The following is a 27,912-nucleotide window of genomic DNA, read 5'->3' as shown; positions in this document are numbered from 1 at the left end:
ATATTTCCTATTCTGATTAATTCAAGAGGGTTCTGGAAGCTTTTCTGTGTGAAAGAAACAAGCAGAAGGTTTATGATGTTTGTGTTATTCCTTTAGAGAAGCTGAGTACAGCGGGCTTAAACTGGGTCTCTTATATCTTTCAGTCAAGGTCATTCTGACTATAATAATAGGCCAGAAGGAGCCTGGGTTTCACTTTATCTTTCTATCTCTCTTCTGGTGTGGTGTTCTGTATATAGTGTTAAGCTTTAGCCTTATTATAAGTTATTGTAAGTTTAAGTTATGTCTGCTGCAACTGGATTTCTTATGGACAGTGGCAATCCTGAATGTATTAGATTTGTGACCATTATGCTCATTTGCCTTGAGTAGCAGTAAAGCTCTGTTGGATGAAATATTAATTGCCTCTGGTCTATTTTTTGGGAATCCTCAATGTGTTTAAGTTTTTGCTCTGCTCTGCTCACTATACATTGTATAGTGCTCTGGATCACTATGAGTAGAATTCCATGACAGGTCATGTGCCCAGAATGTTTTTTTGCTGCTCTGATGGCTTCCTGAGGTTGAGCAGAGTGCTGAGGAGGTCTGGCTGTACGGTGCCGGAGTGTTTACTGTGAATGAGTGAAGGAGTAGCTGTGCCAGAATGCCAGTGGACGAGGAGGACCTGGAGAGTCTTCGTGGCTGGGCAGTGTGGTGGAGTGGAATCTGGCCTTGGTGATTTACGAGCTGGGAGAGCTGTAGCTCACCAACAGGCACATATTCCCACTGTCCAGTTCCTGGCATAGATCACCCACCAGCGTGACCAAAGCAGTCTCTGTTCTATAGCCAGACTTAAAGCCAGATTGAAATGGATCTAGATAATCCGTTTCATCCAGGAAACCCTGTAGCTGACACCTTGCCAAAGAATGGAAGATTGGAGACAGGTTGAAAATACCGTGGGATTCAAGGATGTTTTTTTTTAAATAATAATAAAAAAGAAATCTCACCACTGCTTCTTTTAGGAAGCTATTCTTGGCACTGAAGCTCAGTATATTGGCCTTCATCCAGCCCATCACTGCATCCAGGCACTGGTCCAGGACTCGCACAACTTCATCTGATTAAGATGTAATGGAGAAGAGCTGAATGTAGTCAGCACCAGCTTAATAATGACATCCTGCCCAAAGCTCCTAATGATTGTTCCCAGCAGCTTCATATAGATGTTAAAAAGCATTGATGATAAAATGGTGCCCTGATATGCACCATAGAGCCAATTAACACACCCACACCCGCCCCATCTTACTCTCTGGACTCAACACTGCAAATAGGATCAGAAGCCCTGCAGTACAGTGCTTCCAGCGCCCATCTCACAGAGTTGGTCCAGGAGGCTACCCTGGTTAAAAGTATCAAAATCCACAGAAAGATCAAGAACAGTCCTACTCTCTCTGCCCTGCTCTCAACAAAGCTCATCCATGAGGCACCCAGGCTGATTCTGTCCCACTACCAGGCCTGCACCTAGACTGCAAAGGATCTAGATCGGGGGTGGGAAACTGGATTGTTCAGTGGGCTGGATCTTTACCTCCTTCACCCCATGGGCCACCTGAAAGGTAAGCAAGGTCACCAATCATCTGGTGTCATAGTCTTCTGCCCTCTGCTTTCCTTTGCCTGCACAGTTTGAAATCAAACTGTACAGGGCTTTGCCAGCTTTGATAATCAGCAGCAGTGGGTATGTTGGAAGACCAGCTGGCTTGCCAGCAGTTTGACTACTGTGGTTGGCCTGCTGCCAGGATCTGAGAACTGAGATGCCCCAGGGGAAACTCCTTGCTTCTGCATCTCTATAGGCCTATTTTTTCCCCACAGAATGGTCCCCAAAACAGAAATGAGTTTCCCAGGGAAATGTTCAGAGCACAGCAGAACCCTGCGAACCGTAGTTTGGTAAGGCTGTTGGGAATTGTAGCATGAGGGGCAAATCACAGTCCCCGGGGTTCTTGGTGGGGAGGCGAGGGAATTGTGTTTTAAAGTTGCTTCAGGTGTATACGCAGCCCCAGTTTAATCGGTCTGAGTAAAGCAGAACTAAACAGGTGTCTCCTGAAGCTTTTTCAAGCCCAGAATTTGCTTGTTAGCTTTCCGTAGATAAGGAGTTGAGCAGGAGGTAAATACTAAGGCGGGAGGCAAGAAGGAGAACGCAGGGTAAGTGGGCTGGTGGCGCGTGGCTGGCTTTTGGCCTCAAGGATACAGAAAGGAAGACCAAAAGGCGGGGAAATAACTTTCGGGCGGAAGATAAAACGGCAATAAAAACGGGCGAGGGGTAGTCCAAGCTGCGTATAGCACGGAAGAAAGGGGCTCATTGGCCTGACCCGATGCCTCTTTAACGACGAGGGAAGGCAGAGACCAGACTCAGAATTTGGAATGTGCTGTGTTTAAAACGACCTCAAGCTGCGTGAGGACTATAAACATGCATATATATTGAAACGTGTATAGGGCAGTGGAAGAAACTCATGTTGAGAAAGTTCTTTGCTGGGCAAGAGAAAGTCGTCATGTTTCCCTTTCCCTCCCCGCCTGACGACTGGGAAGCGACGGAGTTGGGCTTCTTTCTCTCCCGCCCCCACGGCTCTATAAAACGTTGCTGGCGCGTCCCTAGCAACCGTTTTGCGCGGGATTTTCTACTTCTTTGTCTCCGAGCGCGGGGGCTGGCTCCGCCCCCCGCCTCGAAATTGGTTGGATTGCGCAGCTGTCCGTCGCCAGTTCTGCCGCGTCTCATTGGCTCTCGACTCTGCTCTCGGCCTACTCAGGTCGACCCGCGGGCGGGCAGGAAGGCAGTTGCGTCTGAAGTCTGGCAGGAGTGAAGAGAAGTTGGGATGAGCGGGAAGGAAGGTGCTTCGGTTCAGCCCCGGAGCACGTCTTCAGCCCCAGGGACCACCTCCGGTACATATAGGGTTAAATATAAAGGGTACCTCTGAACATGTGCAGAGGGCGCTTCTTTCTCGGTTGGGTAAACTTAGTTCTCTCCTGCTTCCAAATAAATAGTAGACTCTGGAAACCTCCGATTGTTATACATTCCCAAGCAATGTGGGTTGGTTTGGGTGCCCCTTCCCCATCACGTGATGGGGGTTATTTGTAGAATATAGCTGTGATTTCAACCACTTTCCCCCACTGCCTCTACCGTGGCCCATCAGCTCTTGGCCTGTTGCTCATTCTTGGTTGGCTTTCCACTAGGGAAATAAATTGCCAATTTGGGTGGCAAACCCAGTAGCTTTTATCCTGTGCTTGGCTGCTGTTTGCCTAAATGCAGGTTTTGTTTTCCAACTGTAATTGCTGTTAAACATTTTAAAGGCATCTCTTTTTGCTGGATTCTGCCTAGTTCTATCCCCTGTTTCAGTGCTTCAGGTCTGATCCACCCTTTCTCCATTCCTCTTCATCCTTGTCCTGCTGAGATGTCTTATGTTCACTGGCCATCTCCTTGCTGTCCAACTTCCCCATGCCCCCCAATACCTGTTTTTGCCCTGCTGCCTCTTTACCAACATATCAGAATCTTGTTCAGCCAAACTGAATGGTGTGTACAGCCTGAGATATTAATGTGCAACTTCTGTTTCCCTCACAGAGGCTGGATGTTTTAAGCGGAAGTACTCTAGTCCGTGCATCACCATGTCACCATCCAAAGAGGTCCTTGCGGGTTCTACAATAGCCTTGTCCCATCCTGGTGTCTGTGAAGAACTAAGCAAGTCATTTCCCTGGATAAACAAGAAAAGGAAGAGTGGGCTTTCCAGGCTCTGCAAGAAGAAAACATCTTTGTCAGGTGATTACTTGGCAGGTTGAGATGTATTAAATGTATTTGTTAGTCAAAGACAGAGAGGTAATTTTCTACTCTTTAATCATGCGGACATGCTTGTGTTTCTCAAAAAGAGCTTTGAGAAAGGAACACTAAGGGAATGAAATAGGAACTAAAGAGGAAGTTTATTGGAAAATTGGACATAAATGGATCATAATTGTCTTTGAATTGTGAATGTTTTTGTAGGCATGCTATGATTTTTTGTAATATGCTTAGCCTTGCTGACTAGATGCTTGGCATTTTGCCATTATTGATCCTTTCCATCTCACTGATGGGATCTCATCATATAATGGTTGTTATCCGGTACAGGTGCCCGGTGCTTTTTGAGACAGTATTCAGGGAATGAGTCATTTGTCTCTTTAGGTTAATTAATTAAAACACAATTGCCTTTCTAGTCTTTTTCTAATGCTTAGTGCTTCCCTGTAACTTTTAAAAAACAAATTATTGCCTGTAACTATGTTTCTTTTTAACAGTTGATACGTGGTTGTCTTGAAATCTTACATATATTTTAATGACAGATACTTGTGAAACTTTCCTCCCCTTTCTTCTCAGAAAACGGATGGAGTTCCTTTTGCTTATCTTCGTTAGCTGCCCAGAACATCTGTGCTAGCAAGTTTCACAACACTTGGACTCATTTGGAAAACAATTCCCTTTCTTGTTCGATATGCAGTACCTCTTCATGTTCTCTCTTAAATGCTCTGACTTTGGAAGAATCCATCCAGGCTCTGGCAACTGCTGTGCGCAACCCAAACAAAGCTGTTTTCACTGTGGATGTCAGAACAACTGAGGTAATAATTATCTTTTGTAAAGTGTTACCTTACACACAATTGCACACTGTGAATGTGTATGTAGAGGACCCCTGGGTAGGAAAGCCTGTTGTAGTTGTACTATACATATATTGCAGTAATTCATTTGCATCATAACGAATGGTTTTGGATTGGGTCAGGCAGGGTGTGTCGGGGGGGGGGGGAATAAATCAAACTAAATATATTTGTAATTTTATAGTACAGCACTAATATAAGATAATCATACTTTTCAGATGCAGAAAACTCCCCCCCCTTCCTAAAGACTCATATGTACATGTACTTTTGTTAGTAGACAAATATTCTCTTTAGTGGTGTGTAGAAAACTATGGTAAAATAACTGTATAAAAATCATTAACAATGCTTGCAACCTTTGATATCAGTCTGATTCATGACGAGACCCCAAATATGTGAACACAGGAAGCTGCCTTACACAGTCAAAGCACTGGTTCACCTGGTTCAGTATTTTCTTCATTGACTTGTACAAGAGTGCTTATCTTCACATTGTACCAGTGTAGTGAGGAGTCTTGGCCCAGTGTAATAAAGTTTGGTGACTAAGCTGCCGCTGCACAAGTAAGTGGTTAGAGGAATGGTAGTATGAGGATGCATGTAGAGATGTACATAACTTGAACTGGGGAGTTGCACTGCCTACAGTTTGCACAGGTGTATAGTTTTTTTCTTCAGCACTGACTTTATGGTGAGGGTTTAATATCTTTCTTCCTGTTTAATCAGATGTCAGCCATTCAGAAGGCAGATTGTTTGATCCCTGTAATGTCACAAATTTCTTCCTGGAACAGTTTTTCTTCTTTTAAAAAGCTGATCATAGCTTTTTAAAACTTTAAAAATATTAATGATACTGCACCAGACTAGCATCCCAATGAATGAACATCCATGTTGTACTGTACAAATTAACTAAAAAAACCCCGGACAGCTCAGCTGAAGCATGGGACAGAGGCAAGACAGATTACTGAATCAATTTTGAATTTGCTAACTAGTTTGTTAAACGAGTAGCCAAGATGGGGTGAAAGGAAGCTGGCTGATAACTAAAGAATAGGGTCGGGCTGCTTTTGCTCTTTTTTAATATTGGAAAAGAGTGTCTACTCCATGTCTTATCTTGAAAATGCAATGGGATCTATATGGATAATTTTTCGCTTTGCTGCTACATTGTTGTGTATGGTTGGAGTTGCAAACAACCCCTTTCACTGAGAGCAGCTGCAGCTGGCTATGTCTGTAAAACTGTAGACCAAAATGGGGCTGGATGTGGTTTGGTAATAACTGTTTTTGGTATGCCACTTTTATTGTTAAGGGCCAATTAAGTAATTGTTCTTTTAACTAGAGATTGCTGCCTATATCCGAGAACCCATAATATTGTAGTTTCCTAGTTGTCTGGCTTGTTGGTATTTTAGCTTGAATCACTTACTGAAGGCATATTAGTAAACAAGGCTATGGTGCACTGTTAATGGGATATTTATACAATAAATTTATTTGAGCAGTAAACAGATAAAGCTGAAAAGAAAACAGTATCTCTTTTAGAGGGTAAATTGTGAAACAGTAATTAGCAGACATTTGTCCTGGTCATATATTTTGGGCACGATCTGGAGAACGTTACTGTTGCTCCACTGTCTTTTGAGTGAGCATGTATAAGAATGCTTCTGTACAAAGTAACTTGGAATATCAATGTAAACTGAAGAGCTCATTCCCCATTGAAATAGCATCAAACTCTACTTTTAACAGAAGAAGAAAAGCTGAGTTTTCTTGTTCCTCTGTTTTAGATTCTAGTTGCAAATGACAAAGCCTGCAAGCTTCTTGGTTACAGTACTCAGGAGGTGATTGGCCAGAAATTATCTCAGATTATTTCAAAATCCAATTGGGATATTATGGAAGCACTGAAGGAAGAGCACGATGATGCTGAATATGAAGCAGTAGTTCCTGGAACTGTGGTATGTGAGAACAGAATATTTGTCATAGCAGCAATGTATATGCTACCATTTCTGAATTTTTACTACTACTCATATAGGTATTAATAGCCACAGAAGGGCCTGTAGGAAGCCAACATGTACATATAAGGCTGCTCTTGCTCATATTTAATGACGAGGTACTTTAAAATTTGTTCGGTTTTTAAACACCTAAAAGTTGTTACTTCAGAAGTAATGTACTGTATGCATATCTGCTTACACACTTGCATATAAAGCTATTATATTTGCAAAATTCCACAAATAAAAACACAAAAGGTTTATATTGAAAGTCAGTCACTGAAAGTTAAAGTCACATGGCTGATCAAATTTTGAGCACTACAGGTTAGAAATTTAACACTGTCTTTTATCAATAGGTAGATGTTATTTCCCATAGCAATGAAAAGATCCCAGTTTCTGTATGGATGAGAAGAATGAAAACCCATTGCAGTCAGTACTGTGTGGTGGTTTTGGAGCCTGTGGAAAGACTTTCTGCCTCTGTTTTCTTCACAAGCAGAGTGAGTATCCAGTTAGCTTAAATTGCAGCAATGTCTTTCAACTAGCTATCAAGTACAGTTATGGGGAACTAGGAGTTATTGAAACAATTTTGGTTTTCATCACACACAAAGCAATTTACCAGCCAGTTTTTGTCATTTTATATATATATATTAAATGCTCATCAGTTGTTTTGTGCTAGTGATTTTATATGGCCCATTTCCTTTGAACAACATTTTGCTTAAAATGGGTTGGTAAACTAGATCTGGCTGGTGTGCAGGATCCTTCCTTTCCCCACCTCCCTTGGGCTAACCTTTGACAGGTTGACAGTGTTGCCTGCCTTCTGATCATCTTAAGTCATTATGGCATCAGGTAGCAACTTCAGAGTTTGAAGTCCATTTGCAGGTATGATTTGGATTCAATTCATGCACACAGATGGGCATTTCTTCTGCAGACTGGCGGGGGGGGGGGATGTGTCTTTGCAGTTATGGTTTGAAATCAAACCATGCCTGCAAACAGAAAACTTCAATGAGGCTCTCTGCCACCACTAATCAGGTGATTGGTGGTTATTGTGTGTCCCTTTTGGAGGTGCTGAGAGTCCTCTATACTAGAGGATTTGTGATGAAGAACTCCCTAGTGAAGCTGTTCCCAGTGGGGTTTGTAGGCAGGCTGATCAGCTGATAGGGACCACCAGTGAATCTAGTTGCTCAAGGAACAATTTGGTATAGGCTTAAAGCTGAGTTTTCCATTGCTGTATAATGGAATATATAACCTGACGTCATATATGATGTCAGGTATGAGGCAGATGGGCATGGTTTGGGGAAAATGCCCTTGTGGGTCAAATTAGGACCCCTTACGTGTCTCATTAGGCCCACGAGGCTGGAGGCTCCCTAAAGACAACATGCTGGGGACTGGAATTGTTTAAATAAATGATTTAACCTTGCTGCTGTAATTTGAGATAGGTAAGGAACTTTTGTTGATATGAAGGGATTGCTTGGCTTTGCAAGGCACTCAAGAAAGTAAATGATTGCATTTTTAAAAAAATGTAATTTAATAATTATTATTTCTTATTGGAGGCTTTTTGTAGGACAGAAAATCATCCTAAAAATATTGTAAATAAAATAAATGCATCTAAATTAGCTAGATTTCAGGGGATAAAAAGAAACAACCGCGACGAAATTCATCATCCATCTTAAAGTGGCATTTCATTGAGACCAAGTCTGCTGAATTAGTGGTGCTGAATTGTTTTACCCTCTTTGCATATATTTTGGCCATTTTACCTTAATTACTGTCAAGAACTAATATTTTGGAATGCAGTGTCCTCATGAGCCTAATTCTTGTAACTCTCGTTTTAAGGGAGAGATTACTTCCTGTGACCTCCTTTTTGCTCATCTCTATGGTTATGCCTCATCGGAAGAAGTGGTTGGTCAGTACATAACAGACATGATTCCATCTGTTCAAATTCCTATACCTGGCAAGAAAATACCAAAGGTACCGTGATGTAAATTATACTTAGCTGTTCTTTTAAATGTTATTTGGGTAAATTGTTTCTTTTTTCTTCTTAATTGCAAATAGAGGGAAAAGGGGAAGGGGAGTCTCTTCTCATTAACAGTAAGAATGCGTAAAAAAGAACAATTCATAAAACATATTCTAAATGTATAAATATAAGCCATGTCCAAATAGTTATGAAATTGTTGATTATAAGATACACATGCAAATATGGAGAGGGAGCAGTAAGATCTTCAAACTGCTGAGTAATAGGTGGTGTGTGTTTAGAGTTCCAGTTTTGAAATATAGGTCTTTCTGTAATTATAAAGGTTCACAAGATCCACTTTGTTGTCCATCTGTTAGTCCCCACTTCACAAGATTTAAAGTTTTCTGCACGGACTGATTCTTGTGCATAACTCTGTGATAGTAATTTAAGGCCTTCAGTCAAAATTCATCTGACTGATTTCCTGGCCACTTGTCACTGAGCTTTTAATTTGCTTAGATTTGCATTATGTTACAAGTCTTCTTTTCCTCCTCCCAGAATATCAAAATTCAGAGATCTGTTGGCCGAGCAAGAGAGGGGACAACATTTCCTCTCAGCCTGAAACTGGAAGTTAACTTGCCTGTTGAAGACACCATCCCTGTACCAGATAAGCCTGTAGCAGTACCTGCTGCTGAAATTTTAGAAGATGACACCAGCATCACCTCCCCTGTAGATTGTTCTTTCCGTGCTTCCATCTGGGTGTTCACCACCATCAGCGGACTAATCACTGTTCAAGCGGATGGTACAATTTATGGAATCAACAATACGTTTTCTCTAATGCTCTTTGGTTATGAGAAAAAGGAGCTGCTAGGGAAGGTATTGTTTTGTTGTTGCTTTTGTTTTCCCCTAGAGAAAGATCACGGTGAAGTCATGGGAATACTACCACTTGGGAAGTACTGTATTTTTCGCCCTATAGGACGCAATTTTTCCCCTCCAAAAATGATAGGGAAATGTGTGTGCGTCCTATGGGGTGAATGCAGGCTTTCGCTGAAGCCTGGAGAGTGAGAGGGGTCGGTGCGCACCGACCCCTCTTGCTCTCCAGGCTTCAGGAAGCTATCCGCAAGCCTTGGGAGCCTGGCGCGATTTCCCGCCAGGCTCCCAAGGCTTGCGGATGGCAGCCTGCGGGCTTTTCAGGCCAATAGAATTCGCATAGCCCTTGAAAGAGCGCGCGGCTTCTGCGGGCTTTTCAGGGAGGTGGGGGAATTCCCCCATCTCCTAGAAATGCCAATAGAAGCCGCGCAGCCCCTTGAAAGAGCGCGCGGCTTCTGCGGGCTTTTCAGGGAGGTGGGGGAATTCCCCCATCTCCTAGAAAAGCCAATAGAAGCCGTGTAGCCCCTTTAAAGAGTGCGCGGCTTCTGCGGGCTTTTCAGGGAGGTGGGGGAATTCCCCCATCTCCTAGAAAAGCCAATAGAAGCTGCACAGCCCCTTTAAAGAGCGCGTGGCTTCTGCGGGCTTTTCAGGGAGGTGGGGGAATTCCCCCATCTCCTAGAAAAGCCAGTAGAAGCCGCGCAGCCCCTTTAAAGAGTGTGCGGCTTCTGCGGGAGGTGGGGAATACTCCCAGAGTTTGTCGGGGCTGGTGGGGGAAGGCTTGTGGATAGCATCCTGTTCTGGGGGCTGGGGTCGGGGGAAGCTCAGGCTTCCCCTGCCCCAGCCCCGCGCCTGGGGGGGTGTAAATATTTTTTATTTACCCCCCCAGGCGAAAAATATGGTATATCCACTCCACTATAGGGAGCCTATAGGGCGAAAAATATGGTATATCCACTCCACTGCTGAGGATTAGTTGGGTGGGGGAACGCTATTCGACAGTGGCATAATATAGAGTGCTGCATTGTAACTAAGTTGTCAGAAGTTAGCTAAAAGCATAGGGGGAACTCACTTTCAAAGTTTCAGAAGCAAACTACATTGTACAACAATGGTTTTTAAAGTGCATATTGGACAAAGATTACCCGTATGATATTTTTATTCAGTCACATATTATTCTGATATTTCTCAGTATGCAGTGAGGGGGAAAGGAGGGATTTCATCACATTTATTTTGTATTTCAGAACATCACATTCTTGATTCCTGGTTTTTATAAGTACATGGATAGAGTTGATGATTCCTCTTTGCAACTCCCACAATCTAGAGAAAGTTACGATGTGGACTCAGAAAATGTGAGCTCCTTTGGGGGCTTCAAAGGAACCGAGGTAGATGGCTGTGGTATGGTGGAAGGAAGTGAAGGTAAATTCACGGAGGTGGGAAATGCAACAAAAAGCTATGCTTTTTTATTTTTAATAGGCCGTGGGGTGGATCTGACATTATAATGAATGGAATGTCATATTCACACTTTCTCTCTTGATAGATTTTTTTTTTTGTTCTCACTTCTTTTGGACATACCCATCTGCAAAAATAAAAGGATAACAACTTGAAATGGTTGTACCACAGAGTTACCTGAAACATGGTTTAATTTATATGTCTCATGGATCTTGATACTAGAAACTGTTCCTCACTGGAGAATTGCTACACAGCAATTCAAGGAAATAGGGTGTTAACCTTTGTTGTCTGGCTGGCTGATGCATGCCCCCTGGAAGGGCTGTCCACAGTAAATAAGCAGCGTTCTTGTCCCTCCCTTAAACAACTGCTCTTTTAGCCTTAGAATGGCCTGCTTCAGACTTCAAGAACATAATTTTAGCTAACTGTGAGAGGTACTATTATTATATTATATATATGTAAATATCATAAAACAACAACATAAGCCAAATTCCAGATTGCAAAACAGTCCAACAGCCAATTCCTCTCAACCAGTATTGTAGGCCTGAGAAAACAAGTATGTCTTGAGTTGGCACCTAAAAGTAACTAATTGTAAGGGACAGCTGACTCTCTAGGGAAATAATTCCACATTCTGGGTGCCATTACAGAAGGATTGCCTGAGGTGTTAAAATGTCAGTATGTAAATGTTACAAGACATACTTGCTAAATTTATAACATTTTAAGCACTTACATCTCATTTAACCTTTCATATCCAGCAGAAAAGACATTGTGGGGAGCCATTTAGCCATTAAAAACGTTTAACATGTGGAATGGCCCATAGAGTCTTCCAGTGCATGCCTTGCTGAAAACTTGCAACATACCACAGTTTTCTTTCTTTGTTCCAGGCACTCGCCCACTCCTTGCTGGAGATGTGGCTTTGCTGCAAGAGCAACAGGATTTAGCAAGGAGTGATGGAGCAGAACTCTGTACCAGGAAGGAAACCCAGCCAAAGAGTGGGAGTAGTTTGTGTTCTGTTCTGTTATCCTCCTCAGAGGCAGCTGCAGCACTGAATGGGTAGGTTTTGACAGTCACAAAAGTGCACTAGGAACGCAGCTGGCTCTGATGTTTTATCAGGGAGTGGTAAACACTGGTGAAGATTCTGCTCTCGTTCAACATAACCTAACCAGCAGCTTGTTTTCTTTCACAGCAGGGGCTATACACCTTCCAGCGATGTGCTGGCCCATGAGGACGTGCTGCCTTCTGGGAGTCGATGTGATGGAGGCTGCGCTGAGACTATAAAACCTGACAACTGTCAGCGGTACGAAGTATGTTCTCCCAAACGGTTTCATTCAGAACAGTGTGTGTTGAAAGGTAGCACTAAAGTGCGAGGCAGAAACCTTGTCTGGTGCGCATCTGAGGAAGAAGATGGGCCACTGGATATGCGTGATTCTGGTTCACATGAAATAATGAAGTGCCAATCTGCCACTACAATGAGCAGCGATGGAGTAGAGTTCCATACCCAGCCGGACAGAGGGGGTGGCCTACCTTCTGTTGTATCATCTCTTCCAGAGTCAGTCACACCAGTGAATGGGTAGGTTTTACTTGCATGTGGCAAGTTTTGCCAGTTACCAAAGGATATTGGGTATCCAGCTGCCACTGATGTTCGGAACTGGACAGCTCCAGTGGGATCTCCTGATCTTACACCATGGCATAGGGACGGGCAAGGAATGTAATGTAATGGGGAAGATGCTCCCTCGTTCATTATAACCCAACTAGTAACTTGTTTTCTTACACAGCAGGGACTATGCGTTGGTCCATAATGAAGCGCTGCCTTCTGAGAGTTCACAGGATGGAGGCTGCCCTGAGACAGAGGCTGCAAAACTAAACGACTGCCAGCAGTGCAAAATACATTCTTCGAAACGATTTCATTCTGAACCATGCATGTTGGAAGGTAGAACTAAACCGAGAGAGAAGAATCTTGCCAGGTGCACATCTGATCTAGTTCATAAAGAAGAAGATGACCCTTTGGAGATACACAGTTCTGGTTCACCACATGAAATCATGAAGTGCCATTATGCCACTACTTCTTCAGAAAGAGAGAACTTTTTCATGGGTGATCAGACTTCTGTGACATGCTTCTTAGAAGAGGATTTAGGGCTTGGGGCAAGTGTGACTTGTGATGCTATGCAGGTGTCCTGTGGGACTCCCACACTGGATGAGCCTATGTGTAGCAAGCAAGTGCCGTGTTCCAAACACACTCACGGGGTGATAGATGAGCTGCCAACAGTAAATCTGACAAGTAGTAGAAAGAGCTTGAGGTTTGAAAATACTGAACTAGAAAATTCAGCAAAGGATTCATCAGCCTTGTTACCTGATGAAAGGAGCAGCAGCCTTCCCATTCCAGCAGGATCATCAATACCTTGTGATGTCTCTGCACTGGAGATTGTGGGTGGTAAGAAGCCAAGTGATGAGATTGATTCTGTTTGCTGTGGTTTGACGGACCTGACATTGAGGATTAGTGGAGAGGTGAATTCAGACTTCTCTGCTCCCTCTAGACCAATAAAGCTTCCATTGTTAAATGAGGAAGATCTTGAGCGGCCCATGGACCAGGAAATTAATACTTCTGGAAGTGGTCAGATAGACCCCCTACTGTGCGGCGGTTCTCCAGTAGGCCATCGGAAGGGCTTACTCTCTAGCAAGCATTCAGGGTGTGTGGATCTCGACCTCTCTACATGCTGTGCTTCAGAGGACAAAAGTGTTGCAGAGAGAATGGGGAAACATTTAGAAGGATGTTCACTGCACCGTGATGTACAGTCCCAGGAAGATCTCATGCCGTTAATGCAGCAGAGCATGGCACAGTTAACATCAACTCCTGTGAAACCAGAAGCTGTACAGTCCTCAGCAATTACTTTGAACAACGAGATCCTAGAAGGCAACTATTCGGGTAACTGCTACCACAGAGATGGTTCTCGACTCGGTAAGTTCAAAGTAGACATTTTTGCTTCTTGCATTAGTATATTTAATTTGGCATAAGTGTGCATGGAAAGGTTACATGAAGCTGATGTTCAGTGAGCGAAGCAGGCAAGGAATGATAAAACAAACCTGTTGAAGCAAGGATAAGAGACAAGCTGTGGTTTAATGCATTGGTCATCCACGATCGGAATGCAAAAACACAGTAGCAGAGGAAAACATTAATTTGATTTTACTAACATTTTGAATTCAATCTGTACTTGATTGGCAGTGAAATTAGGAGAGAGAACTGGTGTGACAAAATGTTTAGGCAGAGCTTGTCAACCTCTGCCTTAATTTTCATCAAGCAGCTTTCTGGTTAACTTTTTACACTGCAAATGGTCTGGTCAGCTGTCGGAGTGCTTGTCAGTCCTATAAAGTGAACAGCAGGCTGTCTGAAGGCCAAAGCCTTGGTGTTCCTACATGGGTTGCTTTAGAATGATCTTATGTGCTTGTGATGTTGATCAGCCTGCTGCTTAAGAAGGACTGAGTATTCTTCTGCTGGAAAAGATCCAGTGATGAAACTCCATCTTCTACTATTTATTTACTTGGTTCTTAATTAAGCCCTTTTTGCTCATGTTTAAGAATTTACACGTTTTATGTTTTTAAAAGCCTGTCCAGTGAAAAAACATTTGTGAATTTCAGATTCTTGCTATCAGGGTAAGAGTTTAAATTATATATCTCACCATTTATTTAGGGTATTAGAGTGCCTTCTTGATGGGCTTTCTATTTTTGCAGCTATACTCTTTGAAGTGAAACGTGTGGAACTGCATGACCCTGCTGCCCTCTTCTGCATTTGGGTTATGAGAGACCACTTTCAGAGTCGGAAACAAGCAGCAGCAAAAACACAGTTCTTACTTTCCAGTTTGGCCAGTTCCTCCCCAAACCTAAGTGACGTCTCTGCACTTAGCTTGGCAGAAGTAAGTATACTGGATCTTCTGTCTGTTTTAAGCCCTGCCCCTGACTTTTGGCCATGAAATAAAAATAGTAGGCAAACATGCTAACTTGGCTGGTTGGTGTGTTTGTTTCTTTTTACACAAACAACCAGCTATATGAAGATAGGATGTACAACACACTGTAGGTCACATTCAACTATAGAATTGTACTAGTGGGAGCCAGTACAGCAAGACCCTTCCCCTGTCAGCTTGGGGGTTCAGGAAAACCTGGAGAACCCTCAGGGGGAGGGGAGAAGCGATAGCTCAGTCTGGCAAGCAGAAAAACTTGCACTGGTGGAACAATTGCCTTGGTTTGATGTTGAATTTCATCTACCCTTAGTATCACAAGTCAGTTGCTTCTGGCAGAAACTAACTTGACCCAGTTCAAAATCCCCAGATGGTCCACTCCCAATACTGTGTAAACCTGCCTTCTCCCCACCATTGGGGGCCTTTTGCAAACTGCATTGTATTTTCAGAAGCATGCATGGGTGCCAGGTGTAATTTCACAAATTCAGTTTTATTTAGAAAAAGGAGTAGTCAGCTTCATTTTGCTTTGGTTTTGTTTGTTTTAAAAAAGAGAGTGCCAAGATTTATTGCTGGGTTAAGGAAGGTTAAAAATGAAATGAAATATGATGAGAATACTAGTTTGGATGCATCCCAAGAAATGGGAGGCAATGCCAATTCCTAAATCTGCTGCCCAAAAACATTTCGGCAGATAGATGGAACTTTTGACTGGAAAATACAGTGGCCTAGTGACTGCTTCTGGCTAAAAGCTTTTATTATTTTGTTTGTTTAATTTATCATCCTATGAAGCATCTCAAAGTAATTTCACAATAAAGATTAAAGACAGAAAAAACATCCACAATCAAATATAAAAAACGATTATAATAGTTGCAAAAGGGATTTTGAGAGGATGGTAGGGTTGCCAACCTGCCAGTCATTTGATATCATAATTGCTTGTGGCTGACCATCGGGGAACCCCATCCACCTGTCAAATTTGACCCATGAGACTGATCCTAATAAGGATCTGACCTGTGGAGCAGAAAGCATTCTTGATCCCTGCTTTATAGATACACCACGACCTACCGGTATATTATATTATCCTTAGCTAGGGGATGAGAAGAAATGCCCCCTAGCCCATTCAGAACACTCAGCCACCTTCTAGCTATTTGCTAGCTATTCTGGAGCAGTCTTCCTAACAATAAAAAGGCATGGGAAGCCTGACTGACAGGTTTGACCATGATTCATTGGCAATTAGTGATGATTGCTGGAATTGCCAATTTGCTGGGACTGGTCACTGGCATGTTTGGTAGGATTGTACAAAGGATACTGGGTATTTCATTATTTTTTTAGATTAGACAAATGTTAGCTAGTTCTCTGATTTTGTAGCGTCTGTCTGTGTTTTCTGCTGCAGTTGATCAAAGCGACCCCTGTGTTTGAGAATTCACGAAGAGCTGAAGAACTAGAAAGATTGAGGGCTTGCGAGGGAGACTATGGAAAGAAATATGACACACTTACACTCATTGGCAGAGGAGCGTTTGGATTTGTTTGGACAGCCAGGTGCAAAAAGGATTGCAAGGAGGTGAAAGAGCAAAACTACTTATCAAATGTTAACAGAACTATTCATTGATAATCCTTCTGATTTTTGGAATGAAGTGCTTATTAGTAGTTTCCAAAATCCTTCACATATCTCGATTTCAGAGTTCAGATATGAGCATACATAGTACTGTTTTATTTTCCAATCAAAGTGAGTTGCTTGACACTGTTTCCTGCCAGTGATTCCTTCACCCCCAGTGATTTGAGTATTGTGCTCATGCCCTAAAGCATTTTGTTGGCTACCATGAGAAGAGAATGCTAGACTAGATGGGCTCTTCTTCAGGTCTTGTTCACTGTGTTAAAGAGTTTATGCTCTAGATAAATTGTTAACATTTGTTAAAGCTCTGTGTGGATGTGATTTCTCACAGGTTCAATATAAATAGCATTTCAGAAGGGTCAGTGGAACTAGCATTTGCTGCAATTTTCAGTTGGTGTTTTTTCTCCTTGCTAGTAATGAATGTGTGTGAGCACATCTGTGCATTAGTTAAAACACCCGAAAGACCACCTTTTTACACGTACAAGCCTCATATGCTAAGAACTGTGCCAGAGGGCTTCCTCACAGGCAAGATGAATTGTGTTGGTGGGCACAAGAGACAGCTTTCTTGTTGCTGGCCCCAGTGGTTATGGAATTCACCTCCTTTGATGGCTAGCAAGCCCGATTTTACACCTTACTGTTGATATTACTATTGTACCGTGTATTGTGGGTCTATGGACCATAATAAAGCGGGGTGTGGTTATGGAATTGCTTCCAAAGTGATATGCATGTGACCCTATCAGTAAAGGCTATGAGTAGACACTTGAAAACTCAACGTTTTGGGTCACTTTCTTTTAGAGAATTTATATAACTGTATAAACTGAAAATTAGTCTTCGATAATGTTGCATTGGTATGTTGCTGGCTACAGTGAACTGGCAAGGCTTTTCAAGAGATGACAGCTCCACTATGTCCCCCCCCATCCAATAAGAATTGTTCTGTAAATGTACACTCTTTTAAGATTCACTGATTAGATGTTAATAGCAATTAAAGCTTTTATTTATTTAAAGTAGTTTATTCCCCAACTTTGCCTCATTTGCTTTGCTTTGTTCCCAGGCTGTAGTGAAGTTCATTTGGAAAGGGAAGGTATTGGACTACTGCTGGGTAGACGATCCTGAGCTGGGGAGAGTTACTCAAGAGATTACAATTCTGAGAAAGCTGCAGCACCCTAATATTATTAAGGTACTGTTCATCCAATATGCAAATGTGTATCTAAATTCATATACAGTGGTACCTTGGGTTACAAACACCTTGGGTTACAAACAGTTCGGGTTAGACTCTGCTAACCTGGAAGTAGTACCTCGGGTTAAGAACTTTGCCGCAGGATGAGAACAGAAATTGTGTGGCGGTGGCGTAGCAGCAGCGGGAAGCCCCATTAGCTAAAGTGGTGTCTCAGGTTAAGAATGGTTTCAGGTTAAGAACGGACCTCTGGAACGAATTAAGTTCGTAACCAGAGGTACCACTGTAGTGAATTCCTTGTATGTTTGGATGTTATGGCACAGATTCATTTTGTTTGGTGTTAGAAGATGAAAATGTAATTAGAAGACAGCTATTTGACAAATGTGGCTTTTAATAGATACTATGTGGGCAGGTGTCCATACAGTAAGGCCCATGTGGCTTAAGTAGTTATCCTGTACAAGGAATCTAGTTAATGTTTCCATAGAAAACCTTGGAAGTTGAAATCCTCCTAAACTTCCATTGCTTATTCCTGATTTGCATTATCTTATTAGTCTTTGGATCAGTGGAATATACTTTAATTGTTCTATAATGTAAGCTTGACATAATCCTGAACTTAATAGATAATTTCCTATTCAAGGAGGGATGGGAGCCAGGTGTAAAGTTTGTGAAGTTGAAGCAGTACTCTTTATTACCAGGTGCTAGATGTATTTGAGAACCAGCAGTTCTTCCAGCTGGTGATGGAGAGACATGGGTCAGGCCTGGATCTCTTCACATTCATTGATAACCAACCTAATTTGGATGAGCCTTTGGCAAGTTACATATTTAGACAGGTAAGATTTGGTTGAAGTGAAATCTGTAGAAAGAACATGAATGAACTGGATCTGCAACTTGTTAGTTGATCGTACAGAAAGCTGTCTAGAAGAACATAGTTATGGTGGTTGAGGGATCTGAACTGAGCTCACGGTAGGAGCAAAACACTAAATACTTCCTGTGTCACAATCTCAGTTAGAATGGGGACCTCTGCAGCTGCTGTTTACTTCAACAACAACAACAACAACCCCTCATGCTATTGGAAATTTTATTTCAGAGAGACTTAGAAATGCATCACGTTCTCTTTGATATAGATCATCACATTATCGAAAGATTGTTGTAAGGATAAAATGGGGGAATGATGTAAGCCACTCTGACCTCCTTGGAGGAAGGGTGGGATTAAAAAACTGATAAATATTATGCCCAGTTACTATAAAAAAGAGAAAAGCAAATCTATCAAATGGTTATGTATATCCTCTTTTAAATAGTTAAATGTCCTTGGGGGGGGGGAGTCAAAATAATATTTCTACATTTAGTAAATATTATTGGCAATGATACCTATTTTGATCTCTGGTCTTTTCTGTGTGTTCATTAGCTGGTGTCTGCAGTGAACTATTTGCACTGTAAGAACATCCTTCACAGAGATATCAAGGATGAGAACATTATAATTGCTGAAGATTTCACTATCAAGCTCATAGACTTTGGCTCAGCTGCTTACCTGGAACCTAACAAATTGTTCTATACCTTTTGTGGGACAATTGAGTACTGCTCACCAGAAGTGCTCTCAGGAAATCCGTATGTATGAATTTGAAAGAAAACCTGTAGATCTTGCCCAACAGTAGCTTGATTTGGTTGGGGGTAGGACCTGTAAAACAAACTTAAGAATAAAGTAGAGAAAGACAGAGTGTTTTTATCTTCCTTGCTCTTTATTGCTGCAGTAGGAATCCCTGACATAGCTGTCAACTTTCAGATTTGAAAATAAGGGATCAGCAGCCTCACCTGTCCCGGGGACAGTCTACGGGATATCTAACAATCTGGGATAGCAGTAGGAAGCAGCGGGAAACGGCACTGGAATAAGGGAATTTCCCACAAAAAAAGGGAAGGTCGACAGCTGTGATCCCTGACCAATCACAGACTCACCCACAACCACCATTTCTTCAGCCATATCTGCTGTGGGTAGGAGGGAGGGAGGGGAAATATATTGGCTGTTGGTAAGGAATCATTTTCAGTTTATTTTGCTGCCTGGATATCATGATAGTTAATTGCGTTTTCTTTTAAGTAAATTCCCCATTTGCTTGAGGTGTGTGTGTGTGTGTGAACATTATTAACTTGAACTATGCATTCTTCTGTAGGTACTTGGGACCAGAACTGGAGATGTGGTCACTTGGTATAACTCTTTATACTATAGTCTTTGGAGAAAATCCTTTTTGTGAGCTGGAAGAAACTATGGATGCTGTACTAAGACCTCCTTTCAAAGTGTCGGATGGTGTGTATTTCGCTAATTATTAAGAGTTACTGACTGAAAGGAAGGGGAATAGAATTTGGGCAAGAACTATGTTAGGTTTCTGTGTGCATTTAATTTGTCATGCCCCCAAAAATTACATGGGGTTTTCAGTTAGTGGGAATGGGTCTATGGATCAAAGGAAATATTCCCTTGCTCTGTTTGGCTGCTCTAGAGTGGGTGGGGAAGTAGATCACTTTCATGCCTCACTCCATCTCCAGTCAAGCCTCCAGTAAGCCTCCAGTAAGTATACAAGGCTGCAGGTTAGTTTGTGACTTTAGGCATCATCATGGGGCATTGTCAGAGGTGATTACTATTGGCCCATCATGTCCATATGCTTCAGCCTATGATGATTGGTGTGACATGAACACCAGCCTAATTGTTGTTGGGCATTAATTTTTTTTAAAAAAAAATATACCGTATATAGTAAGAATAACCATTTCCTGGCTGTAGCGGCTATCCATGTGTTGTAAAAGTTAATCCAAACTTCTGTATTGCTAGTTTCTTGTGTAGAAGAGAAGGTGTTCATCCTTTCTCCTGCCTCTCATCCCTTCTCAGTTCCAGATTCCTATCCTGAGGCGGGAAAAGCAGCCGTGTGGGTTTTTTTATGCACATATGCATGTAATGTGCCACCCTCAGGCATGCCCAGGAAGTTGGTGGCATTCAATAGTTATTGGGTTGTTCTCATGTGACTTGTCTATTAAATAATGAATGTCAGTGCTTAAAAACCACCTTTTTTGGGGGGGGGGGTATTTCATGGAATTGTTCATAAGACCTAGCTTTTGAACTAGAAAGTCACCTGTCTACTTGTATTGGTCTGTTTTGCGCCGTCTAAGGTATGTATTTGGCAAGCTTGGCTCCATTTCAGTCATTTTCATAGCCAAGCAAAGGTTATACTGCAAGAAGGAAGGAAGGAAGGAGGAAGAAGCTGTGGGAAGAATATGTACAACACTTCTAAATTATGGGGATGTATGCTAAACACTATGCTCAGATTATTAAACTTGCATTGGCTGTGCTTAATCTCAGTTCAATTGACAGGCAAGCTGAAGACCAGCATAAAAGCTGCTGATGTTATTTCATCTCCTTGTTGTCCTCAGACCTGATGAATCTGCTGACTGGGCTCTTGCAGCCTTTTCCAGAGGATCGTACAACTCTAGAAGTGGTAGTGGAGGATCCTTGGGTGACACAACCCCTGAACCTTGCTAACTACTCATGGGAGGGAGTATATGTCTCTGCCAAGCCAGGTAGGAGACAAGGTTTGAAAAGCTATCTTCAAAACTTTTATTGAATTTCCAAACAAGAAAGGTCTGCAATGAATTCTGTAAAGGAATGACTAGACTTGATAATTTGAAATAGATCTATATGGCTGCTGTGCAGTTCAAATCAGTGTATGCCTACTGGCAAGTACACTTTATTGTGTTAAGTTGGTTTACTCCTCCTAGACAGCTATAGTCAGGATTAGAGTTTTATATTCCAGTCTTATATATTTATACATAGCTCCTTTGAGTTCAGTGGGACTTACTCCCAGACATGTAAGGCAGTGTTTCCCAACCTTTTTTGGGCAAAGGCACACTTGTTTCATGAAAAAAAGTCTTGAGGCACACCACCATGCCAGATGGGGAAAGGTCACTTTTTACTTATGTAAAAAAAAATAAAAAAATAGTAACAGCATAGAAGGTAATGGTTAGGCTAGCATCCCTCTTCCAAATATGCTAGGTTTTTATTTGCAGGGACTGTTCTACATGGGAAAGCATTCAGCACTGTCATTCTCCCATCTGCCATCTGAATTGGTACTATTCTGGGTCAACTTACTCTGCTGCATGTGTAGATGAAAATGGCACCAAGTGTGGGGGAGGGGGCAGAACAGGTTTCAGATACAGGATATTAAGCATACACGTACTTCAGATTGAACTGGTTGCTTGCTTTGCAAGTTTTCATTTCCCAAATGACTGCCTTGGCAAGCGCAATACCTACCAGGCTCAACGCCGGTCTCGCGCTGCCGCTTCCCGCGCTCTCAAGGACCCGGGAGGAGGAAGGCGTGAAGGGAATCCCGAAGGCGTGAAAACCTCGCGCATGCGCAGGCCTTCTGCCTGCGACAGCCCAGTAGGCCGGCCGAAGCGAGCGGCGATGGGATGTGGGAGGGAGCTCGCTCGCCGCCCCGCGTGTGCCTATGTGGGGCACGTTACAGCCCCGTGACGTCAGCGCCACGCAGGCAGCCAGGCAGGCAGACGGCGAGAGCCCCGCGCTGGGCGGCCTCTCCTCGCCGCCGCCTCTCGCCGCCCGACTCGCCCGCCTCCCTCCCACGGCAAACCAGGCAACGTCTCGCACCGGTTGGGAAACACTGGTTTATCTCTTTGATGTCTGATGGGAGGGCATTCCACAGGGCGGGCGCCACTACCGAGAAGGCCCTCTGCCTGGTTCCCTGTAACCTCACTTTTCACAGTGAGGGAATTGCCAGAAGGCCCTTGGCACTGGATCTCAGTGTCTGGGCTGAACGATGGTGGCGGAGACGCTACTTCAGGTATACTGGACCGAAACCGCTTAGGGCTTTAAAGGTCAGCACCAACACTTTGAATTGTGCTCGGAAAGGTACTGGGAGCCAATGTAGGTCTTTCAAGACTGTCGTTACGTGGTCTCGGCGGCAGGTAGCAGCGCTCACAGCTTACGGACTGCACCGTGTAACAGGTGTCTGGCCCAGCAGCCTAAGGCGGACAAGCCACTGAAACAGGCATTCAGAATCCATTCATTTCATAAAACCTGCAGGGCTCAATCTCTGTGTTTGTGTATGTGTGTGTTTCTGTTTTGCCCAAGGGTCTGGGGGTGGGAGAGAGCTCTTTAGCATGATGCTTTTAAAACAATTAAATTATCAACAAACAAACCTGATGATACGAATAGCAACGTCAGGTGCTACGGGGGGGGGAGAAGGGGGCCTACTCGGAAGTAAATACTGCGTCCAGGCGCAATTAGCGCTGATTTAAGGTGGGAGAAATAAGAGCATGCTGCCTGCGTAGGATACACACTCGCAGCCTCCCCTTACACAAGGGTAGCAGCTCAGGGAGCAGGTGGAGAGGGGATTAGACGCACACCCTCCGCGCTACACGGCGGAAGGGGGAGGGAGGAGGACAAGGCCATTCTCCATGTACAAAGCGGGAGGGGGAGCAGAAATGCGCGCCTCTCTCCCAGCCCCACATTCAACAAGAAGAGTCCCTCGCAGAAAGGTAGGGGGAGAGGCCCGCCGCCGCCCCACCACCGCCACCCTCCCATTCATAGCCACACACTCGGCGGCGTCAGGCTGCGACGCTGGGTCCCCGGGGACTGAGGCGCGTAGCAACCCCAACACCCAGAAGCCCGCGACTAGGCCTCCGCCCTGAGAGGCCGGCACCAGCCGAGCGAGTCCCGCACGAGCACCAAGGCGCCGCTGGGGCCGCCACCGCCAGGGTCCCCTCCCCCCACCCAGCCAGGCGCACGGCAGCGGCAATGCGGCTCCCTAGGCTGCGCTCTCACCCAGCGGCGGGCAGGGCCTAGTCGGGTCCCCCGGGAAGGGGGGACTTCGAGGGCCGCGCGCGCACACAAAAGTTGGGAGAAGTTAAAAGCCCGTCGCTAGCGGCCGCGGAGGAGGGAGAAAGAGAGAGGAGGCGACACCGCCGTCCCGTCACTCCACCCACCCCAAATCTCGATTCCTTCCGAGGCGATTGTCAGGCAGGCGCTCCGCGCAACTCACTCTCTTCCCTCGGTCGGAGCAATCGTTTTTCTCCACAGAAAAAACGATTGGGGTCTTGCCACACAGTTCTCCCCCCGCTCCGAAGAAGAAGCCACACAGCATTCTCGCCTGGAGAAAAGGAGAGACGGTCCCTTTCCCGTCTCTTCCCCCCCGCCACCCCCATTGTCAGCCACGCAGCTGCCACCCCTTCAGTCCTTTCTATCGAGGAACGACCTTCCTCCATCCCTCGCTTTTTTCCCTCTCTTTCCTTTTTTTAAAAAAATATTTTCTCTTCCCCTTCTTTTTTTCCACCCTTTCTTTTTTCTCTTTCTCCCCCCCTCCCTGCCCTCCTGCCTTGCTGGGTTAAAGGATTTGAGCAATGGATCTGGAGGTGGAGCTCGTCGGAGGATTAGCCCGACTCGCCCGCCTCCCTCCCACGGCACACCAGGCGACGTCCGGCGGCACACTACTGTGCCGCGGAACACCGGTTGGGAAACACTGATGTAAGGATTTCATTGTTCATGAAGTATTGCTACCCATGTCCCAATTTGCTTGTGTATGTAAACTCACATACACTTGTACATATGGAGGTGCATCTTTAATTTGGAGATTGTTGCATGCCACAGTGGCTATTGCGCTTGGAGGAATTAGTGGAAATGACTGTCCCACTTTTTTGTTTTAACAAAAGAATATGGCAAAAAGATGGTTAGGGAGGATAGCTTGCATAAACCAAGGCATGCTTCCACCTGTTGTGTTTCCAAGTCCCATACTTATTGCACATTCACTTGTAAAGCTTAGTAGTCAAGTAGTTCTAGGGCATGTGCAGAGTGCCAGCTGACCTGAGCAATTCAGTAATAGTAATGCCAATTGAACAATATTTGTGGCTTAGTGTTTATTAATAGTCAATACATTTATATCTTTTTAAAAAATTTTTACTCCTCAGAAAACAACCATTTCAAAATGAATTCCTCTGGCTTCAGCCATGGTAGTATCTGGGCAGTCCCAAGTCTGGAGAGTGAGCAGAGCCTTAGTGATGACACCAGTAATTATGAGCTGATGGATCCCCAGCTGACAGGAGCCACTGCTGCCTCAGGGCAAGAGCCATCGACCTCTGCAGCTCAAGGGCCATCTACCTCTGTACTTGCTTGAAGAATATTTCCTTGGTCACCTGCAAGTCCTTACAAAAATGCCCCTCGGACGTGGAATTCTGACAAACATACTGCCTACGTGAGATGGAATACCAGAGTCAGAGCAGTAGCTCACTCTGTTCACTGTGAACTCCTCTGCCACACCCGTAGGCTTCTTAGAGATGTATATGTGGGTACCGGCTTCTCACAATGCCTATTCACAAAAAGATCTAGTGCTCGTAGACTCAAATGGTGTGACAAATATGCTACATAGAATCTAGGAAGCAACCATGTGATTCAAACCTATACACTGGATTTTGTGGGAGTAGTAGGCATTATATAAGCGACACCTATATTTGAACATCTGGCAGCCCTGGAGAAGAGACAGCAGGTGCTCATGGTGGAGGGAAATAGTCAGGCAACCACAATCCCACTTGCCCCACCCTACATAGTGGGTATATTCATGTGAGCTGGCCCATTTGCCATTAATATTGTTAGTTGTAATTATTTATCACAACAGAACATTTACTAGAAAAGCTGCATTGAGTGTTGAACTGATAGGAACGGATAGGACTGGTATTTGATTTTAGACACTTAGATGTAGATGTATGTTTGAAGTGTTTGAAAGGGAGGCCACAAGTGGTCTCATTCTGTTTGAGATGACTGATACTATGAATTTTAGCCATGTATTGGCCAAACTGACAACTGAGTGAGGCTTGTCTAGGGAAGGGTTTCTGAAGAGCTTCTATTTTCCTCCTTACAATTTGGAGCAGATCTACGATTCAAAGCCAAAAAACTTATCAATTGGAGCACACAACACTCCATGTCTTGGCTTCTTGGATGACCCTGTTTCTGAGGTTCACATATAAATGGTGACATTTTGTATCTGGTAGACATCAATGGGAGGTCAAATTTCTTGCTCACCTGAGAAAAGAAAGTTTTTCTACAGCTTTATTCAGTTATTGGATTTGAAACTGAAATCCTTTCCTTTGTCCAGAAAAAGCTCTAGTCAGATATTTCTGGCTGGTTGACATAGAAATACACCAATTCTGCTCAAAGAATCAGGCATTAGGTAGTTCATATTCAGTAGTCTTTTTTTTAAAAAAATGGATTCTGCAGCTAATTGGCAAAATTATAATTTTAATGGAAGCATTAGCTATTTTTATATATTCTAAGAACAAAACGTCAATCTACATTTTATAGATCTGTTTTGAAATCTTTTGGGAACAGTTCATATTTTTCAAGTGAACTGTGTTTTAGATTACCTTTCTGTTCCAGCTCCATTTCTGGATGACCTGACAGGTGAGCACTCTGAAAAGAGTTGGTAAAGTTGTATTTGGCTCTGATGCACCTAGAAGGTAGGCACTTCAATAATATAACTATCTTCAAATTATTATGTACAGAATAGGCCCCACTACTTCTACCTTTATTGGACTGTAATTTAGAGGTAGCTAATTGCTAGGCCAATGTTAGCCTTCATTTCGTTTATCTTGAAGGAAGCTATCAGTTTATACAGAAGAGAAGAAAATACCTAGTCATGTTAGCGCTCTCAGACAATAGTCTAATTAATATAGTCCACCCCTAAAAGTTACATAAGCATCTTGATACGTTATTGGAATGTTTACTGTGCAAACTGCTTATGAATTGCCCTACATTACAGCATGGTTAAAGAGAGGAGGAATTGAAGCAAAACAATTCTAACCTGCTGTGATACCTTTAAGCTAAATGGTCTAGCAAGTCATGTGTCATGACTTTTAACTTAGGCTGTATTTTAAAACGTAACTTTTTAGAATGTATTTTGTTGATTGCTATGATTTTGCATCTTAACTGTGCTGAATCGCTTTGTATGCATTTACTAAAGGCTCTTCTTATCAACAGCAGTGGTCCAGTCTTGTTCCCTTTTCTATTGCAACCCTTTTTGCTCTGCACACTTGCCATTACGGTCTAATGTTCCTCTCCAACAGGAACAGAATAATCTTCTGTACTTTTATTCCCCCTTTCAAAGAACGAGAGGTGGAATATGTAGCTCTCCTCTCCTCCACCAATCCTTGTGTTAATATTGAGTTGCATTAGACTGAGTGACTGGACCAAGGACACCAAGTGAGGTTCATGACCATAATAAATGTCACTTTCAGGGGTACATGAACAAAAGCAGGGTCAGGAAGGCTGCATCAAGGAATGTTAGGAAAGTTTTCTCTACGAGAATGAACAAATGAGGTGGTGTCAGAAAGGCAATACCTCTAGGAGAGTCAGGTAGGTAGCTGTGTTGGTCTGACGCAGTCAAAATATACATATAAAAATAAATTTGTCCAGTAGCACCTTAGAGACCAACTAAATTTGTTCTTGGTATAAGCTTTCATGTGCATGCACACTTCTTCAGATACACTGAAACAGAAGTCATCAGACCTTTATATAAAGTGGGAGGGTGGGGTGGGGTTTTCCTCAGGATGGTTAGTAGGAGATGGGTGATTGACTCAATGGGTATGGTAAACTCTAGGAGTGGTAGGCAAAGGCTTTGTTGTATATGTAGTACGCAAGCAGTTTTAAATTAGGAGTGGACAGATTTCAGACTTATGTTTTTCATTAGAACTTAAATCTACCAACCTGAGCCAAAGGTATACATTAAGAATTCTGAACCCAGGAATTTGTTCTGAGTACTAGATTTGCCACACGTCCTTTCTGAACCACTTAATATAATCCAGAGAGCTACCAGATGATCTACCTTCTGCCCATCCCTGTTTTAAACGATAGAATTTACTGAATGGCTTTGCCTGTTAGATTACCCTTTAAGAGTTATTTCCTCCTTATCTTATTTTTGTACACAATTTCAATATGCTTGTAACAGCAATTGTTTCTCCAGCTTCCCTCCTTGAGTGGAGGACGACAGCTAGCTGGAGGATATGCCCCTCCACTGGGGCTGTAGCCTTATGAGGCTTTGCCCTTGGGTGGGGAAAAATATTGCGCTCAGGAAAGGGAGTGGGAGTCAAACAGACACTCAAGGAATAGTTTGGAGAAAAAGCTTTATTCCTACCATCCATGAACTGGTAGAAGGAGCAAGTGTGATAGATTCACAAACAAGCATGGGTTCACAGTCATTTGCACAGAGCATATATTCCCCTTCCAGTTCCCTCCCCTTTCTCCTCCTCTTGAAGAGTCCTGCCCCATGATGTGTTTCCTGAGCATGAACAGAAAGCTCCTGTCTTGGGACTCTTTTGGA

General features: G+C 43.4%; 1 protein-coding gene across 1 annotated transcript; it reads left to right on the top strand.

Moving 5' to 3' along the window:
• The first annotated feature begins 2,744 nt into the window (after positions 1–2,744).
• Positions 2,745–26,570, top strand: PASK (PAS domain containing serine/threonine kinase). Its single transcript, XM_081192521.1, has 19 exons — positions 2,745–2,892; positions 3,569–3,763; positions 4,349–4,584; positions 6,372–6,539; positions 6,929–7,069; positions 8,403–8,537; positions 9,076–9,393; positions 10,623–10,797; positions 11,712–11,880; positions 12,014–12,397; positions 12,603–13,783; positions 14,554–14,735; positions 16,165–16,332; positions 17,435–17,560; positions 18,253–18,387; positions 18,963–19,162; positions 19,720–19,853; positions 20,966–21,112; positions 24,512–26,570. The coding sequence occupies exons 1-19, from the start codon at positions 2,826–2,828 to the stop codon at positions 24,715–24,717; spliced, it is 4,467 nt and encodes a 1,488-aa protein (XP_081048647.1). The 5' UTR covers positions 2,745–2,825; the 3' UTR covers positions 24,718–26,570.
• Positions 26,571–27,912: the final 1,342 nt, after the last annotated feature.

This window comes from Podarcis bocagei (assembly GCF_964188305.1).
Source record: "Podarcis bocagei genome assembly, chromosome: 4".
Lineage (NCBI taxonomy): Eukaryota > Metazoa > Chordata > Lepidosauria > Squamata > Lacertidae > Podarcis > Podarcis bocagei.
The sequence above is the reverse complement of the archived record's forward strand: the minus strand, read 5'-3'. Positions and strand labels throughout refer to the sequence as shown.

Bases quoted from the DNA above. Each gene is read 5' to 3' on its own strand.
- PASK (XM_081192521.1), top strand. From the start codon at position 2,826: ATGAGCGGGAAGGAAGGTGCTTCGGTTCAGCCCCGGAGCACGTCTTCA. The intron at 11,881-12,013 runs GTAGGTTTTGAC...TTTCTTTCACAG, and splicing joins GCAGCTGCAGCACTGAATGG to CAGGGGCTATACACCTTCCA. The intron at 19,854-20,965 runs GTGTGTATTTCG...TGTTGTCCTCAG, and splicing joins TCCTTTCAAAGTGTCGGATG to ACCTGATGAATCTGCTGACT.